We start from the raw sequence: 20432 nt of genomic DNA, 5'->3' as shown, positions 1-20432 counted from the left end.
CAGTGCAACAGCAAAAAAGTAAATATCAGTGTGTGCTCTATTACTAGTGTAGAATAATAGGGCTCAGAAACTCCCTGGGGCAGAGACAGAGCCTGGTTGTACAAGCTTAATATCTAGAACCTAATCTCTTTGCATCAATTAATAAAATGGATCCTGGCTGACTTTCGTGTCATTCACCTCACTTGGTGCTCAAGGAAGACATGTAAAAGCCATTTGGAATATAAATTTTTAAAAATAATGATAGTGATCAAGGACCCATCTAGAGTAATGAGGTGAGCTTATATTTCTTGCTCAGTGAATACAAGAATACAGCTGTTCAGGCATGTTCAGGTGAAAATGAGGCAGTAAGATGCTCTGTTTCACTCATGCTGAACAATTTTATTTTGGTACCATCCTCCTCTACAAACTATCCTCCTCTACAAACACTCCTCTACCATTAGTGTTTTGTAAATTAGATTAGAAATTAAAATTAATTTTTCCTCTCTCTTCTTTAATGTGGTTCACCAAATTGCTGAGCTGTACCCAGTGCTTTGCTCTGCTTGTGTTTTAGTTTCCTTGGCCAAGGAAGAATTTATGAACTACTGCATTAGAGACTGAAGTTCATACATCACACATATTTCTTGTGTCTGGGATACTGCTTAGCAGTGGAGACTGCAAGGTCCAGTTGCACAGGTCCTGAAATAAGAAAACTGTGTTAGCCTTCCCTGCCAATTTGCGGCAAACCTTCAGGGCTGCTGGACCTCAGGACAACCTCTGTGGATTATGTGAGCTGATAAGCAAATTGAGCCTTCCACTTAGCTGATGAGAATTGCAGGATTTTGATGAGAAAAAAAAATGTTGTTCAGAAAGCCCAAACAATTATCTGCTAGTGTGCTATTCCCTATCTTTATTTCTGCACTTATTGAGTGTTTCTTGGAATTTCGTTACTGTCTCTCAGGTTTCTAGACTGTCTTTTCTGGGTTTAACTCTTTCAACCCAGTCTTGTGTTTTCCATCATGGAGCTCCCATTCTGTCTTGTGTTGTACTCAAGGAACAGCAGAGAAAATTTCATATTGTGAGGGAGAACACAAAAGCTGTACGTAGAGACATCTCTTACAGTGTTGTTGCAAGAAGCAATAAGTCACTAGAATGTTATGATTTGCCATTTCCAGTTCTCTTTAAAAATGGCTTAAATAGCATCAATCTAACCTTTAGTTTTAGCTATTCATATGCAGACACAATTTTTAAGATTATAAGTAGTTTTTTTGTGTTAACTGGTTAGACAATGTCAAGTGCAAGTTTGGAGGCACAGTATCAGACCGCAACTCTCACCTTTCTCTTCCTTCTTCTTTCTTCTTCTTCTTTTGTCTTCTTCTTTCTTCTTCCTCTTCCCCTTCTTCCCCTCTTCTCTTTCTTCTCCCTCTTTTTCATTGGCTAACCTTATTCTCCTATATGAACAGACTATGTTAAAATATCTAAATTACAACACTTAAGCTGTATGGAGTCAGTTAAAAATAAAGAATCTCTGGGTTTTTAATGTTTTAATGAATTTTTGTTTTAAAGTAACTTGAAAAGATGGGAAAACATCCCTTTTTGGATGAAATACTGGGAAGAAAGATATGGAACAGTGATAATGGATTCTTGTGGTAATCACAGCAGTGAGTATATTTGAAGCCTGTTCTAATTACAGGTTTCCCTCTGATTTCAGTATGAAGTTCTTCTTAGATTAAATTCTTAGAGGTTACACTTAACTGTACATTCTGAAATCTGCAGTTCTACTTAGGGCAGTGTGTGTTGATACTGAGATGCTCTAGTAGTGGACTTTAAATCAGAAACAGCTTCAGAGCACTGAATTGTTCCTAACTCGTCCAGACAATTGACTTTGTTTAGAGATCATTCAGAAGAGATACCTTTTTTCTCAGGAAAGTTTATGTTCATGCTATTATCATTGCTTGGTCAAATAAGATCTGTCCTTCTGCAACTGGCATAAAGCCGTTATTAATAACTATTGTTATCTTTAGATCAGTACTATTAGCTGATGCTGTATTGCACTGCTGTGTTGTTTGTGTTTGTGAATCTTGTACGGGACTCACCATTGCATATCTGAACAACCTTTGTCCAGAAACTTTTTGGTGTTCATTTTTTTTCTCTCTGTTTTTCCTTTCTCCCTTTTTTCCTCTTGCAAGCAGGGAAGTTACAATATTTTATAACATATAATTTGTGAATTAAGAAAGTGCAGCAATACATTTCAGAGCTTCTTGAGCAGGTTAGGGCATTAGTGAGAATGATGTACTAAGTAGATTGCAAAGTGATAGGTCATCACACTGGCCCTTTTAGCTTTATTGTCTGCTATGCAATAATATCATCAGCCTTCTGATAGAGTACTGCATTGATAAGCGCCATGATACCTGAAATCCTTGCAAGGAGAGCAAGTTGTAATCTGACTGGTATTAAAAAGCAATATTCCATTAAAGTAGATGTAATGATATCAATTTATACCAAAAGGCAATCTCGCCATTGTGTTGGTTCAGACCTAGAGCTGGAAGTGATATTTCTGATTGAGGGTAATCACTTTTGCTTGTTTTTCTTTTAGAATGCAAGAAAAAGTGACTAAATGAAATATTTTGAAGTCCTCAGTTTTGAGGGCACCTTAAACCCAAATTCATAAACGTGATAATGAATAATATCCTGTGAAGAATGAAGGTCATCCACAAAGTTTAAAACCACTATGTCTTTGGCAACCATCACATTCTATAAAGAAGTGTCATGGGTTAACCCCAGTGGGTAGCTCAGCCCCACACAATCACTTGCTTATTCCTCCCAAGTGTCATGGTGGAGAGAATTGGAAGGACAAAAGTTAGAAAGCCTGTGGGTTGAGATAAGGACAGTTTAATAGGGAAAGCAAAAGATGTGCATGCAAGGAGTGAAAAATAAAGAATTCATTCGCTACTTCCGATAAGCAGGCGAGTGTTTACCCATCTCCAGGAAAGCAGTGCTCCTTCACATGTAATGGTTACTTGGGAAGACAAACACCATCACTTCCAAGCATCCCTTCTTCCTTCTGCCTCCAGTTTTTTGTATTTTTTTCCCTCTGTCATCCTTTCTGATAGCGGGGCCCAGTTTGGGTTAATTCACAGCAGTCTCAGAATTATTCTAAATTATTAATCTCTTGTGAAAGCTTGCTAATAGGGGATTGATTATACTGTAAGAGGTGACCAGAACCCAGAGTGCACTGGCATTCTCCCTGGCGAGCCACGTGTATTGTTGTATGTACATCACCCGGGGAGTTGCCTAGATGTAAGTAGGAATTTGGGACTGGTTTAGAGGCTATAGGCCATGTGAAATGTATTTGTACAATGTGATAGTGGAGTGATAATATCTGACCTATTCATATTATGAATAAACTAAATAGCTCTATATGTTACACGTACTCTTAAGTGTAAGTAGACTATTCTGTTTTACTCCCTTTGGAGTTGTTTCTTTAGAGCTGTTTGGTTTGTTTTCTCCATTTTCCCCATTAGTTTCTCTTTAATACTTGAAAGACCAGAAATGTACTAGATAACTTCAGATGTCTATGGTGACTCACCTAATTAGCCTTGACTTAATTTATAGTGTATAGAGAAAAATGGTCACTTTTAGGATATGATTCAACTGACTTTTTTTACAATTATCCGTTTTTGAAGGTGTTTCACAGTCTCACTCTAGCTCCCATCTATGGCAAAGGACAGAATTAATGGTTTGTAACCAAAAAACTTAGAGAGCAACATATTGGAGTTGAAACAGAAGCAGCTTTTGAAGATATACCATGGTGTCATCGGTTCTCTAGCTCACAGAATAAGTAGTATGCAAAATATCAATCTTTATGTTACATGCCATGGAGTTGGACTGTGAGCATGATAAAGTTGCTGGTGTTTCTGGGACTTACTGACAGTGCACAAATGCATATAAGAGAAAATAAAGTTTCTGTTTTGACTGGACTTTTCAGTGGTAGGTCAGACATCTAGCTTTATTCTATATTTAGAAGGCAAAGACAAGTATCAGCATAGTTTGCTGGGCATCTTCTGAGTTTTATAATACAACTATAATTTGCTGAAGCAATTACAAATTGGTGTAAACTATTGTATTATTCCACAGAATTCAGTTAATTATTCATGTCTGTAATGTACTTAAGAGTTCTGCAGGATCAACATGCAAAGGGGTCCCTTGAGTTGGGGTTTGTATGTAGATAATAAAGTAGACAGATACAGGGAAATAAAAGTGGCATGATCAGTTTTAAGTCTGGCACTTCCTAAATTCCCAATGTTTGGTGTGCAATCTAAATAATCTTCCAGCATTATTTATATTACATTTAGTATTGTATGTATAAAACTTAGTGGAGCTTCTTACAAGGGAGTTTATTGTTCTCTGCCATAGAGAATGTCCTGGCTTTTAAGCTGTTTCAAAGAGAGTCTCAAGGTACTGGTATGCAAGGTATTTTTCTGCCTCTTTTTTGCTTCTGCCTTTTTTTTTCCCTAGCTATGTTCATTTTCTTAGACAATGATAAATCTATTGGGCACACTCAAACATAATGCTGGCTAAGCTGTTTCAGCAGTTCCAGTGGTTTTCTTTATTTTAACTTAAGGAAGGATCTGTGAAATTTTAAAAAATTTATTTCATTTCCAGAGTTAAGTGCGACCCTTGATACCTCTGAAGTGACATTCAGTTTCCACTAGCATCTGACATTTCTTATCCCTCAGGGTTAAAATTTATTAAATTACTAAACAAGCCTGTTACTCTATGATATCCTTACAATATCTATGCATATTTCACATTCACAAATTTAAAAGCTTATACTGTTTCTAAACATGGAGAAATGTTCCCACAGAGTATTAAAAAACCTACCACACTACTGGATTCCATCTAAAAACCTGGACTGTAAAAATAAATAAAATTATATTTGTGTGCAAATAAGAATATTGAAAGTTCTTGGCCTGTATCTCACAAGCTGACTGAGTTCTGTGTGCCTATAACCAGCGGCTAAGCTAGTAACACTAAATTATTTCAGAACCTTGATGTTTCAATGAAAATAGTTATTGAGTACTTCAAAATTTGTTGGCATCACATAATGACAAAGATAATGGATGTAGATTTATATATGGTAATAAGAAGTTCAGTCAACTGCCTGCCATAGAAATAAACCTGTTAGAAGAAAATATTATCAATCACTAATATCTTCACTAATCCTTATACATTGAAACCCTTCTAAGGCAATGCCTGTTAAAATAATATACCTCTTAAGTTGATACAAACAGCATATCTTTAAAATAAACATATTAAAGAAGTAAGTATGCAACACATTAGCTTATGCTAATGGTACTATGCAGGAACTCTGAATTATCTAATTAAGGTGCAAATTGTCACATGGATTAATTTTACTGTATAGTTTTAAAATAATTCCTTTGTATTCATTGATTAATTAAATATAATTATGTGCTTTCAGTGCCTAGAAAAATTTTAGTTGCTCTTGACTGCTTTTTTTCCCCTGCTCATAAGACTTGTATAAATGCAGTCCAGCTGCCCAACACTCAAAAGCAACTGTGACACTCCTGCTGTTTTTTCTTTCTGTGGCTCTGCAGCTGTTAAATTCTTTCCACTCAACTCATACATTCATGGCACCCTTTTTCTCCTTATCCACATCTTGATACTCTTTACAATGATTTAATCTCCAGCAGAAGAACCTGGAATGAGACTTTCTAAAGCTAGATTTCCTAGTCAGACTGAATAATGGTAGGCAGTTAATACTGGTGACATCTGAGAGCAAACACAAAATCCTATGCAAGCGTGCATGTAAAATCCTTTTATGTATCTTAATCACTGGATCTTACTTTGCTTTTTTGCTTTTTTGCTTAGACCCATGTGGCATTAATTTAACATCATTAGTTTTAGCAGAATTATTCCTGCTGTACTGCACAGTAAATGAGAGCAGAATCTGGTCCAGTATTGATGCTGTATGCCAAGGCAACAGCCTTAGCCTATCTTTAAAAGTGTTGCTTGTGTACAGTTTGTCTAACCATTATACAGTTCAGAGCAGGAGAATCCCTGTTACCCAGACTGATACTACTCACAGGGTTCAGAGAACAAAAGGGAAGTTCCCACAGAAGAAAGCAGAGGTAGAGATGGTCTTCCAGAGAAGCTATTTTGCCTGTATGGTTTAAGAAGGTCCTAAAAACCTTCCCCATAATCCCAATGCACCTTGTCTGAACTACCAGTGAGCGTTGCGGGAAGGATTTTGTGCATTTCCATTGTTCTTTGGCTGAGTCAGTCAAGATTGTGCAGAAGAGGAGAAACAAAAGCAAGGAAGAAATAAAGCATCGTGTAGGTGGAACATCAAATTCATTCCTATTTCCCTCTAATGTAAAACTTTTTGTTTGACTATGGTTTTGCTTTCTGCTTCTGCAATATGTGTCTATCGCAGTACATTTCCAAATGATCTGGGAACAGATTTCTTGGCAAACAATGAGCCATTGAAGTAGCAATCTCACCAGGACAGCAAATGGGAAAGTGTGTGTAAGTCCACTTTGGTGTTTCAACTCAGTATCACATCCCTGAAAAGGCCTTATGTATTTTTCAGGAAAAGTCATAAGTCACTTTGCTTTACACAACTTGTTTACAGTTATTTCAACCATGTGATCCCAGCTTCCAAACACTGGGACAAGAGCTGGGGCCTAAGCACAGCCTTCTCTGAATACCGTTTCAAAGTCTTCTCATAATTCTACCCCCTTGTAATATCATGCCCATCACTGTGCCAGCAGATCTGTAGACCAGCAGTCACAACCTCGTCCTATGCCCCTCGAGGGGTGACTTAGTACCTAGACCTACTCAAAGCTGACCTGCTGGTATGCTTTAATTTTCTGTCGTTTCAGACCTTCTGGTTTTGCAGGAGGACTTTTAATTTTGACACCCTATTTTATAGTTATGTTTGTGGAGAAGGGAAACTAGCTTCCTTACACAGCAGTCCTGCATCACCTCTGTATTATACAGATTCAAATTGGCAGGTTGATAAAGAAAGTCAAATTTGTTCTACAGTCCATATATTCTGCTTACTTTGAAGCATTTTACTGCTCTGTGTGTATGTTTGTGGAGTGCCCAAGCATGAAGGGGCAGTTAGGTGTGGAGAAGACCTACCTATAGAGACATAAATGTAAACATTTACAGAGTTGGAGGCAAGTGTTCATGTAATAGGGTGGCTTATCTGTTTGATGCTAGCATATTTCTGAGTTAATGTGTCATTTTTACCAATTTCTTGAATAAATATTTTTTTATACTGCTTTATCAAGATGGAATGGGAATGTCAACTTTAAGTAAGATGATGCAAAAGTATTGTAATGCAAATCATTAGCAGATGTTGTGAATTCATTTTTTATTTGCATAGCTGAATCCACTAATCCCAAGAGCTGAACTATAATTTATATTCCATTTATTATTCTGCTGACACATTGTCTGAGATGAGGAAGCCCCTGCTTAATTACATGAAGTATATGAATAAATATTCTAGGATTAAGTCATACATATCTTTGTTATTCCTACTCTCCAGAAACTGAAATTCAGATGTCTAGAAAAGATTAAGGATAACAAAACCTAATGCAAAACCATAAAATTTAGTAAAGAAAAAAATCAATACTTCCAAGTAATTTATCTATCACCCATTACAAATTGATATCTTTATCTGAGAAATTTATTTTGCTTTTTATTCAGTCTAAATTAAAATATCTCAAATGGCCACTTCTTATGCAAGGGTATTCTGATCCAGTGGATTTCATGGCCCTGATTCTCCTTCAAAAGTTGTACTGAGCTCTACATGGGGCCAGTGGCTGACCCACATGTGCATCACTATAAATTTTTTTCTGTTTTTTTTCTGAGTCTTTTCCACTTTTCTTAGTTCTTAGTTTTGCTCTTTTATCCCTGTTACATACCTTTTATGTCACTATGTCATGCATTTTCCTTTTTCCATAGACATGTTAAAGCATGCTATACATGCCCCCATACCTTTTTGTACAGGAAGTGAATTTTTAATTATTGAAGTAGAAAATCAGAATGTTTCACCAGCAGAAAAGTTTCTGGCTTTCATTGGCATATATAAAAATATTGTTATAAAACTATGATGCCTGGTCAGTTTGCTGTAAGGTCACTTTCAGTGTTACCGCTTTCCAGGATTCTTTCTGACAGCAAATGTGCCATATTAACCCGGAGAGATTAAAAGTGCTTGCAGTTCTTCCAAAATTACTGATTTTATTTTCTCCCTTAACTTACTGTGTGCAGGTATAGGCATTTAATGCTATGTTGCTTGATACCAATTAGGATATTTAAGAAACTGACACTAGTATCATGGGCAGGTACTCTAAAGTTTTGGTTCACTGCCATATATACTTATTCATTGTTTCAAATCTGTCAAGCACACTGCACCTCATGCTCATCTCTACACCAATCTGAATTAATTCTGTATGTCCCTATGAAGCAGCCTCAGTGCAAAGTGTGTTTCATATAAAGGTGAACCTTATAGACTTATACTATATTTTTGAACTCCTGTAAAAGAAACGCAAAATGCAGTCTGTTTCTTTGCTATATTATGTTATTTATAAAGGCATCTTTTTCTTCTCCACATCCAAAGATTTATTCTCTCCAAATTTTTTAATAATTGCTTTGGTTGTTAATATTTATACTGTATAATGAGATATTTATGTCAGATATATTGTACAGAGATTGGCAGAATCACTTTTCTTTTCTTTTCTTGGAAACTATAATAATCTATTTCTCCTTTTCTAATTATCTGGAATTTCCCATGTTCCTCATATTTCAAAAATAATTAGGTTATCCCTTCAAGAAAAAAAACCCCACGTTATAACACTGGGAAGTGGAATGAGTATATATCCTTTATATACACATAACATTAATCAAAATTCCATCCTATTCTTTACTCCTGACTGCTTTTATAAGGTTTCTATTACTTGAAAATTTTCTAGACATCCTTTTTTCCCCTACAAGTTATTAAGTTTCTCTCTTCAGTAGATAGGTCCTCTAGATATTTCAGCTCTCACTTGATAGATTTTTCAAATACAAACCATGCCTAACACTCTCCCCATCCTACCCAAATCCAAACAAACAAAACTAAAAGTCTTGAGTTATGAACACATAATGACAAGTTTTTCAAACAAAGTCCATCTCTTTCACATACTTTGCAGACATGATAATACATCAGTTTGTTACTGGTTGTCAAAGAAAGAAAAGGGGAAGTTTATAAAGGGAAAAAAGAGAATTTTAGCAATGCAGCACAACCTGGGTTTATTCCTTTGTGATGACAATTTTTACATTTCTTCTGGCAGAAATATAGGATGCAAGTTAATTTTGATTGCCACCTTTTATTTACTACCTATTCAATGGATCTTAACTAAACTAAATCATGCCATTTTACCTTGGCAAAGAGAATACATTGTGGTAAACGAAAGAGAAAATGAAACTGGAACACAATGAATTACACTGGCAGGACTGATTATTTTCCCTTGCATAAGCTGTGTTTGGATATTTAAAACTTAAAACTGCATTACCTAGCACTCTTATAAAACAGATACATGCCAGCCATAAATGACTTTTATTTTTTAAATAACAATACAAAGACATGGAGAGAAGGAGTTGCTTTCAGGAAAGATAGGAGTTCCGGCGTTAGAAGCTGTTCTCTTGCTGAGGACATTGGGTTGCAGTCAGAAGCTGCCTCTGACTTTGTCAATTTTATCTTTCTTTCCTAGCTAGGCAAGAGAGAGTTCTGAGAAAAGAATAGCAAAAAAGCCCCAGACAAACAAAACCCCTAGTTTTGAGACTTCAGCTCAAAGACATCTATGTGGTTTGTTTAAGCTGTTGATTTGGAGCTGCTTGTTTTTGTGCACTTTGTACTTGCCACGTTCTTTCCATTAGTATCTTTTTATCATGTTGATGTGCTGTTGAAATTGAGTGCTGTGGTGTTTATTCCAATGCTTAAAGATTTGCCCTGCATACAGAACTGGTAGTACAGACCTACAGCCTATTTGTGCACACTCTGTGTAAATCAAATAGTGTGTTGAGCCTTAGAATATTACTGTGGGTTACTGTGCCATAACCTGAACTAGAGAATATTCTGTCTCAGGGAAAAACAGCCTGCTGGATCTTGTCAGCTGTGCACTTAGGGAAGTGAGGGAGAAAATGATCAGATAACATCCTTATCTGTGAAGACCCAAGAGAACTGAGTTTTCCATATTCACAAGCTATCTGAAGGTATTGGCAGCAAACAAACAAAAAGTCTCCCTGACAAAGAGCATCCTTCAGAAGCAAAGGAAGAGAGGTCAGAGCACAGCTTCTGCAACACCAGAGAATCCCAGCCACTCTGTACATGCTTACAGTGCTAGCTTGTCTAGCCAAAGGTCTTTCTTCTGTTTAGGTGTGTAAAAATTACAAGTTAGGACAAGGAGGGTGCTAAGAACAAAGCAATGGAAAATGGAGCTTCTCTTACACTGATTTCGTGTGGAGGGGCATTAGGGAGAGCCCCCCGGATGGTAGTTTTCCCTGTCTCAGCTTGTAACTGGAAAAGGTCTTGCCTTTATTTCCTAATCAACACTACATTAGTCTTGGCATCGTGGTGGAGGGGGGTTGATTCAACTTAATTCTTTAAATCTCCCTGTTTTGTATTTTGTTTTGGATCCCTTAGTGAATAAGTTGCTCTGGCTAGGCCGTGAAATACTGTTTTTCATCAGTTTACTGACTTGGCTAGGAGGAAGATTCACTTTGTTTAATATTAGATTTCTATGTTGGAGTCAAGAGCATAGACTATCTTTTCTACTCAATGGAAAGAAACTGAAGACTTACAGTGCACAATTCATCTGACCTGTTTAAAGCACCAATATTACAGTAGGGTATATGACACCTGAATAGTGTCTTCTACTGCTCTTAAAGAAGTCTAGACAACTCATCAATCCAAGTTTAGCTGAAGTGTATTACACCTGATTACAGACTGCTTTTAGCAAGGTAGCACTGAGTGTGCTCACTGGATTCCTCGGGATCCTCTCTAAAGCCTTACAAATACACTCTGCATTATTTACTTGGGGCAAAATGTATGACCTTCTTCAGTGAGAAGAAGCCTGATATTTAACCGGGTTTGTTCATTCACTTCAGAGTGAACTAAGGCTGCAGTGGCAGGGGAAGAATTCTCTGGTAAGGGAAGGTTTCAGACTCTCCAGATTACATTTCTCCAGAATCAAGCCCTGTTGTTTGCAATTAACTCAAGTTTATCTATACAAGCCTGCATCATAAATTCAGTATTTTTAATTACTGTTTTCTGTGATATAGTAAATTTGAAAAATAACAGGTTCTTTTGCTATTCTTGAGACCATGAAAGGGTCTCAAGAAATTTATAAAACTCATGACATTTAAAAGAACACTAAATTATTGTGTCTACATGGTAACACAAGTTCAGTTCACAATAGAAAGTATCTGATACACTAAAGATATGTCAATTTGCATTTTAATAATAATGTCTCATTTGTAACTTTTTATTCCTTCTTTATATCTTCATTCATTTTCAATTTTGTTTTGCTTTCTTTTTAACATAATTTTTTACTAAGGGTAATAGCAAGTTTAAAATACAAATCCCTAAGCCAAAGCTATAGTGTTTGGCTATCTCCCCAAAAGGAAAAAGAAATAATTATGAAAGTTTAAATATTTTAATTCATTTAGAATTAAGTAAAAAAAATAAATTAACTTATGATTAGACCACCACTTTTGTTCAGGAAAAATCTGGGCTGCTACCAACAGGTGTGGTCTGCTCATTCCCACTTACCCATTCCCTTTATTTCCCTGAGGTTAACACTGGTATTTGCACAACTAGGCTGAGAATTAAATCAGGGAACCATTCTGGCTGCAAAAAACCTACAAATTTTGTGTTGTTTTTGTTTAAGCAGCCTTATACAAGATAAAAATTATTGATCTGAGATAGCAGATGATGACACCATGTCTAAAGGTGCTTTTTTATCCTAGGTGCTTACATAGGCAGTGTGCTTGAACAAGATAGATAGTAAAAATAAGAAAGTTCTGTTAGTCCTTCTGTTAGTACCCTGCAGATGAGTAAGTCAGACAAGTAGACCTGAAGGTGAGATTACTCTCAGCCATCCAGAATGCAAGCACCCAGCCTGGACTTCTCTGCCGAGTCGTCTATGGTCAGTAGAGAAAGGCACCTCCAGAGGGCAATCTTTTCTCATTTTAACCGAGATATCTAGAATGCATAGAACAAGTCACCCTATGAAAGTACCTATCTTCACAGACTGCCTTGAGAACAAGATTACTTACTCAGGCGAGGAGTGTAGCTTTTCAGTGTCTAACTTAAGGGAAAGTAGATCATCTTCCAAACGACTTGCTATGTTCACAGGGGAAGTTTGTGGCAGAATTAAATTTCCATAGTTAGCTCTTTCTTTGCTATCACAACCATTAACCTGTCCTCTTTTTCTAAGAAAGAGCTTGTTTTAATCTATAGAAGGGAATTGTGAATTCCGATTAGACTTCCAGGATAGTGCAATGAAATTTCAGAGACTTTTAAAGCTGGGGAGAAAAGTGGATCATTTTCATCTGGCTTCATGTAAGATACAAATTATATTATCCTTGGTTTGGTTATCCTTGTTTTGATTTGCATGTGATTTGCATGGATCTAAAGTAAATATTTAGATCCAAACATAGAATATCAACCTTTTAGATTTTAAGTTGACTCTGTTTCAGGAATGAGGTTTGGGTTTATTTGGGTTTCTGCTGTGAGTTTCAGGATGACCACTGTCACAGTTACTTCTTCATGCCTTGTGAGTCAATGCTGAATTGTCTTTGCTTCTGTCAGCAGTTGCTAAGCTTTCCAGCGGTTGTCTCTTTAATATCTCTGATTCTCCATGATTTCTAAGAAAATACAGCTGGAAATGAAGTGACCCCAGCCTTAATAGCAGTCCATGAAACAAGTGTCTTTGTGACTGTACAGCTAGTTGAGCTATTGGGAAAGTAGGATCCAGAGCTTTGTACTGCTCATCTGGAGCGTTAGACTAACTAAAAGGGTCTCTGGTGTAGGTTTGGCCCCTTCCAACCAGCATTGGTCCATACAGTTCCTGGGCACAATTTGTGAATTAAGACGGGCTAGTCTCTCCAGTCCCAGAAAACAGCTGAAGTATGGCTACACTTTGTTGGAAGGTGACGAAAGTTTAATAGAACATAGCAGAGTACTTAATAGACAGGCTAGGTTTTTTGCCAGATGGTTTCTATGCCAGAGAAATAATCCCTCTCACATTTCATTTACTACTGTAGACTTAGCCATGGAGTCCTCAACAGGACTGCTACCAGACCAGAGAACATTTCCACAATGCGGAAGGTGAGGAAATACCCAAGGGTCTGTGCAGCTCCAGAGCACTAGAACTGTAGGTGAAATTTTGCCTTAGGACAGTTTGTCTGCAGCTGTAGCTCCAGAGTCGCCACAGCTCCTGGGATCACTGATGTCCTTGGAGTCATTCCAGCCCTGCAGCTTTGCCTGCGCAGTCTATGTGAGTGGTCCCAGGACAGCATGGTTTTGGGTTGCACCAGAGCTATAGGTGAATTCAGCTGTTAAGGAACCAAATAAACAAAATGTCAGGAAATGTAGTTAGCACACAGACTTCAAAACTTACCACTGTTTTATTGGGAGTTTAATCAAAAGTTACACATTTTCAAAATCTTTCCTTTTCAAAAACTGGCTTTTTAATAATGAAAAAGCATTCCAGCTCTATACATGCAGTCATACCTAGGCTGAGGAATATCTTCAAGAAAGTATATTAATAATATGAAGCATCAAGATGTACAAAATTAATCAGTTTCTTTAGTAATACGTTGTAATAAGTCCACAGTTAAAATTTGAATTTTATACTTTATTTGACTTCGTATGATTTAAGTTTCCTACATTAGTTCTTTTATCTGGTACATGAAAGACCCCTTAATATCTAGCATTTTCTGTCTTTGAAGGTACTGGATGCTGTAATCAAATTTCCTCTTGATCTTCTTTCCAATAGTATAAACTGATCAAGTTCCTTAAAGTCTCTTTGCTGTAAGACTTTTTGTTCAAAGTGAAGAAAAAAATATTTCGGGCTGATGGAACAAATTTTTATCAATGTCACTCTTAAAAATTACTCCTTAATAGGTATATGTCATATGACACATACTGAAAAAATATTTTCCTCCTTTCAGTGACCCAATTCAGTACTGATGAAATCAGTTGGTGAGGCTTTGCATTCCTTCTGCATTGATTTTCAGTGAGGCATCCAAAGAACAGGCAGGAAGCAAATCTTTGGTTTAGACATCACTTTTCCCACACCCTTATTAACCAAGGTCATGCCTAATAATGTACAAGATTTAAAGTGATTTGCCTTCTTGTTTTCTTCACCCTTAGCAGAATCCTAAGCTTCAAGTTTGGATATCAAAGGTTTGAGAGGCAAAGGAAAACTGACAGTTTCTGCAAAGATGTGAGCCAGACCAACATGAGAGTAACTCTACTTGTGCTGATTTTTCTAGGTATAAAGATCTGGCTGATACAGCAGCAGGAGAGAAGAAGTTGTCTGCCAAGGAGAGATGTCGTCTTGTTCTTCAGCAGTGTAAATTACAAGGCTGGCAGGTTTGTGATCTACAAAGCAATTAAAATATCATTCTTTAAACAAGCTGGCTGAGTCATTTCCATTGTGGCAAGCCACCAGATCCTTTGCAGTAGTATATTCTTTTGACATTTAATAAATGCTTTGGGATAGAATCAAATTGATTTTCTGAGTTTTCTAGCATATGAGTAGCTGTGATCATTGTGTCAAAAAATTAGTGTATTCTTGTGGGAAGGAAAAGATTTCAATTAAGCATGTATACTGCAAATTTGCATCCAGGTTTTTAAAGGTATCTGGTGTACACATTTTAGTGGTTCAATGGTTTCTGAATTGCAAAAAGCCCTGCACATTTTCTTTACATGAAATCCTATCCTAAATGCTATACTGTCATAATAGGGGGACCCAAACCAACTACTTAGGACTTCTCAGCTAGACAATGCCTTTATAGGTGTCAGCATGGTGATTCAGAGGTAGACCAAAGCCAAACACTGAACAGGAAGTTCTCAACTTCCTATCCCATCTCCTTACCCTATTTATATACTAATTAATTCTCACCAGCATGAGGTGAATTCTGTTCCACAAGAGAGCATCCAGACCAGTTTCAGGGACAGCTATGAAGTTTAGGGACTGGGCAGTGGTTAGGGTCCTCCTATAGGCTTCTTTGGGAATATTTGTTTAAAGTATGGGGTGAACATAGGTCTTCTAATTCATGTCTGACCTGTAAGCATTAAGATGCCCAGAAAAAGTTCCTGCAACTCTTTGAAGGATAAGGACTGTGTTGGACTTTCTGCTATGAGTGTTTGACAGTGGCCCATTTTCCTTACGTATAAGAGGAAAAAAAGTAGGCCCCCCCACTAGGTTAGGAACACACATGCATGATCACTTGCACTTGGACACAGAAGAAGATTTTTCTTCGGTGAAAATACGGTTTGAGTCTCCTTTTAGTCACTAAAGTAAGTAGTGGGCCTGTATAGCCCCTCTTAATAGCAAAAACCAAAAGGATGAACCCTGGAAAAGATAATATTACAATAGACTTGCTTTCTGTAGTCAGGTTTCTTAAGTCAGCTCCGGGGCATATTCTGCATCCTTGCCACAAGTTTCCCTATAAAAAATATCCCATAATATCTAGAAGCTGTACCTTCACTTACAAGCACCTGAAGCCACAAGTACCACTAACCTTCAGAACTTGTGTGGGGCTACAAACTTGACACTGGGCAAAAGCTGTGTTACAGTTATTGTGTACTGTGCTCCAGTCACGAAACACAGAGCAGGATGCCTGTAGAGTTTATTTCCCCAGGAGCCAGTAACAACACTACAGCACAAAAAAAAATGGCCATCAGTGAAAGCCTACAACTCAAGACTAGTGACTCTGTAGTGACTAGCGTTTGAGAACAAGCCTGAAACCTGGAAAGACAAAAATCTAAAAAGGAAATTGCAAAACAGAATCCCTCCATCATGCAAAGGACTGAAGCTTGTGATCTCAAACAGGTTTTAGAGCTTCTGACTCCAGAATCTCATTAACACCAGAAGTCAGGTCTTCAAAACTACAGCAGCGCAGAATGCATTTTCCTTAAAACCAGAAACAAACAAAAGTCTTAAGTGATGCTGATAAGTTAATGGAATAGGAGAGTTTGGGAGTGAGAGTTATACTAAGTGACTAAGAAGCACATGGCAACCAACTAAGCTGCAAGGTCTGAAAAAATGAGTGACCTTCTCCTTACACCTTTTTCAAGCAACAGAGAGCTATGACAAACAGATGGAAAAATGCTAATCACAGAAGAAAAACCTAGAAGAAAATTCACTTTAAGTCCAATTTCTTGATGATGAATGCCCAGTGAATACAAGCTTGACACCAAGTTTTGTATAGGTGATACAGAACCATATACCCAACTATCAGCAGTAGTGACTAATATCTGTGTCACATAATCTCTCTCTCTCAATTATCTTTTTGATTCATTTGACTAATCATGAAAGTTGAACTTTAAATAACAATCTAAATGAGGAAGCTTATACAATCTGCAGTTGTCATGGGTGCTCTCCTCTATCCTTTTACAGTAAGGGACCCTGAAAAAAGAAGAAAAAAATTTAAAAGGGAGAAAGAGGGGGAACAAAGGGAAGGAAAAAAGGAATTAGGAACCCAGGATGATGTCAGCTGGCAAAACCAGAGGAAAGGAGTCATCTGTAGTGCATCACTAAAAATCATCCAAGAAGTAGGGGGTTACACATATAACCAGTTTATTCAGCCACTGTTGCCAGCAGTAACTACTTCAAATGAGTCACTGCTGGAACTGAAAATCTGTTTGATGCAGGAGTTCATGAATAAGTCAAAAAATGTCTTCCCCAACACTGTTACCTTTACTTCCCAGAAAAGCTGTTGCAGAGTCAGGTAGATAAATTGACCGAAAAAATAGATAACTGAAATATCCTCATCAAAGATGACGAAGTCTGGGAGGAAGCAACACACATCTGAAATCAACCTCTTGTTTATGTGTCATCACCAGAGGATGAGGTTGCCAATAAACTCCCCAGCAGAGGGGGGGGGAAGGAAGACCTGGACTTTATAGCTGAGTGAATCGGGATGATACTTTATTTAACTTCCTTCTGATAATGTACCTCACCATCCCATTTTGTGAAAGGTGATACCAACTTGGAGGAGGGGAAAGTAAATCTGTGTTCTGAAGTGAGATCCCCAAAAGGAGTAGAAAAATGGTTTCATTGTATTTATTTCCCACTTGACAATTAATCTTTTCCTTCTCATGTAAGTTGTGTTTGGAGAGTGTTTTATTAACCAACAAAACATCAAACCCCAGAGCCTATCACTGAAAAAGTTCTTTCTCCTCTTGTAAATACTACAGTCTATTTAAAAATGGAGGACAAGTGCAGAAGATCCAATCCAGAATCCAATTTTGGTTTATTTTCTACTGTTTAGTAAGCATAAGAGTAAACATTATCAGCTAGCCAAAGTCTGATGCTTGATTCAGCAACTTCTGTGTTAAAGCAAAGTATTCATTAGGGAAGCGTTGATAGGTTTATGAAATGTTGTTGTTCCTTGGGTAAGCTGAGCTGGAGATAACTAAACTAGGACAATAAAATAGCTGTTTCATGAAGCTGGCATACCATGCAGTTTCAGTCATGCACATAGCTTAACTACTAGAATTATAAAAGTGCAGAGCTACTAATGAAAGGCAATTTATGCATCCTGACTCTGTGTGCAGCCTAGATAAGGTGTTCTTTCTGCTTTAGTATATACTTGATCATGACAAGCTTAGCTACTTGCTACGATTTTTAAGCACCCGATGTAAGAGAAAATCAGATTTCTATATCAAAACAAACCATTTTTACTCCAGACAGAGTGAAAGTAATAGACTTGTTTAACCCCTGGAGAAGTCAGTGAGAGTTTTGCTATTAATGTTAGAAGGAGCAAGATGATAGGTTGTAACTTTAGAGTTAAATTGAATGGAAGTACTGGCTGCTCCATGTAAAGCGGAAGAATCTCCTGCCCTCCAGAACATCAAAAGGCCTTTACATTAGGAAACCCACATTTTCAGTGCTGTGTTCGTTTATTGTCATGCAGTGATGTATTAGCTAAGCAAAGCCTACAATCCCAATAGTATGACTAGCTTGCAAACATTATCGTGCTTTGGGAGAAGTACAGGACACAGATAGTTCATGGCTCTTTTTACTGACATAAGGAAACTTTCATTTGTTTGGATTATTATTCCTCACACTGTTAAGCATGCAAATATAAATTCAGTAGAGTTAGCTCATAGCTTACTGAGTTTTCTCATCAAAACTTGGAGCTCTACATTTTATTTAACTAAGGTCAGTGGTCTGCAATTAACACTTGTCAGTTACTTCAGATGGAGCTTGCTGAAATGCAAACAATTGGTATTATACCAGAAGTACAACAAAAAAATCAATTTAATTTGCTTTTGCTATACAGTGCAGCTATTAAATACAAGCACTGCAAAGGCCAGACCACTAAAAGTGAATCTATCAGCCTTTGACTGCTAGAAACACTTGTCTGGTTAAAAGATAGCAGTCTTTAAAAATGTCTAATAAAAGTTTTGTCTTACTTTGCCTTTTCAATTTTTAGCCTGCTTCTTCTAATCCGCAACGATTCCTTCTTATCAGTAGCCTTGAATTCTGAACACAAAAGGTCACTCATTTCGGAAAGAGTAAGACATGTCTTTAAGTTTGAATGGGATGATCCAAAGACTCATCAGGTGAGGAATAAGCAGTACAGGAAAGTCAGTCAGGATGTTTTTATGGAGCTCCAAGTCAGCATCAGGTAATCGCACGAGGCAGATAATTTGATAGTGCTGGTTCTCTTTTTCACAACTACATACACTGCTAAAGTTTTTTCAGGAACCTGCAGTGTTTCTGGAGAAATGATCCTTGCTAGTGTGGAGCTGTATTTTTAAACTTCCACTCAAAAAGAATGCTAAAGCAGAGCACAAGTCCTCAATAAAGAGAACTCCCAGAAGTCCATCTAGAGATTTTAGATTCTGCTGGCATTTCTAGAACTGAAGAAGGAAAATGAAGTCTGATCCACAGTTCTTACCAGTGACAAAAACCCCCACATATTTCCTTACGGATCTACAGGTGTGTCATTTATAGGCATTGATACAGCTGTATTTAAGTATTTTTTTTTATTTATTTAAATATATTTATACACAACATTAGCTTACCAGAGTCCTTTTTGGGAAAAGCACATTTATGAATAAATAGAAGAGTATAGAACATAAGTGGCATATGATTAGGTCAGAGAAATGAGCGTAAGTATATGAAATCATACATATGTAAATTTTGTGCTTAGTTCAGAGAGACTTTTAAGGTTTTTTTTAAAACAGAAGTGATTATTTTGGCTTAAAATTAATGTGGTAATGCTATATTGAAATAGGAATGCTTTTTTTTTTTTTCTCCTCAAGTAGGAAAACCTTGAATGCAATTTTGGGCAGTTTAAAATTAAGTAAATTATGAAAATCACATTTAAAAAAAAAACAAAAACAGAAGGAGTTTCTAGACTAATGGTAAATGATTAAAACACCAGTGTCTATGTTTCCCTCATACTTCGAATTATGTCAGCAAAATTGCATTGTCCCATTATATCATCCCATTATATTTTGAAAATAATTTGTTAGTAGCAGAAATCACCACAGAGTGAGTTTGGACCTCACCAGTGCTACCAAAAGGCTGGCCTGTGCCAGCCACCAACTCCAAGCTTTCTCAACAGCTATTTTGTGCCACACAATACAAATCCACCTTATCCCTTGGCCAGAGAATAGTATGGGTCATTCACTTTGACCTCAGAATGCTCACAAGCTCTCTGTCTTTCAACACAGACCTCTATTTTTGGTTCCTATTTCTTTTTTTCCCTCTATAATATATACCTCCCTCTCTCTGTCCACTTTTTTCAGGGTTTGCTTATGATTACTAGTATTGCAAACTCTTTTTTTTCCTCTCTGATATCTTTTACATCCAGATCTCTCAAATCTGGATTCCATCTCTATTTGTCTCTCTCTCTTCACCTCCTTGTATCTCTCTTGACACTTTTCTATTGTTTTCTTCTCTTTTTCTCTTTTCTAGTGACTTTGTTTCATATTTGGTACCAGTGTACATCACTTATTTGTCTGGGTTTAGTTTTCCAGTCTCCTACCTCAGGATTAACCTTCTTTGCCGTTGTTGCCCCTGTTGCCTATATTTTATGCAACATTTTATTGCCTATAGTTCATGGAGACACTTTCATATTGTCTCTTTTGGTGCTATGTCTATTTCTAGAATTTTGAAAGACTAGAATGATATGTC

The 20432-nt window shown here is 37.0% G+C and overlaps 1 protein-coding gene across 3 annotated transcripts in view; it reads left to right on the top strand.

The window, feature by feature from the left end:
* MYO16 (myosin XVI) overlaps positions 1–20432 on the top strand; it is a 412120-nt gene that overhangs the window by 329465 nt on the left and 62223 nt on the right. For all 3 annotated transcript variants that reach the window (XM_055802518.1, XM_055802516.1, XM_055802517.1), the window contains one exon: positions 14548–14647. In XM_055802518.1, the coding sequence (XP_055658493.1) occupies positions 14548–14647 (100 nt within the window). The remainder of the gene's footprint in view (positions 1–14547; positions 14648–20432) is intronic.

This window comes from Falco peregrinus, chromosome 4 (assembly GCF_023634155.1).
Source record: "Falco peregrinus isolate bFalPer1 chromosome 4, bFalPer1.pri, whole genome shotgun sequence".
NCBI lineage: Eukaryota > Metazoa > Chordata > Aves > Falconiformes > Falconidae > Falco > Falco peregrinus.
The sequence above is the reverse complement of the archived record's forward strand: the minus strand, read 5'-3'. Positions and strand labels throughout refer to the sequence as shown.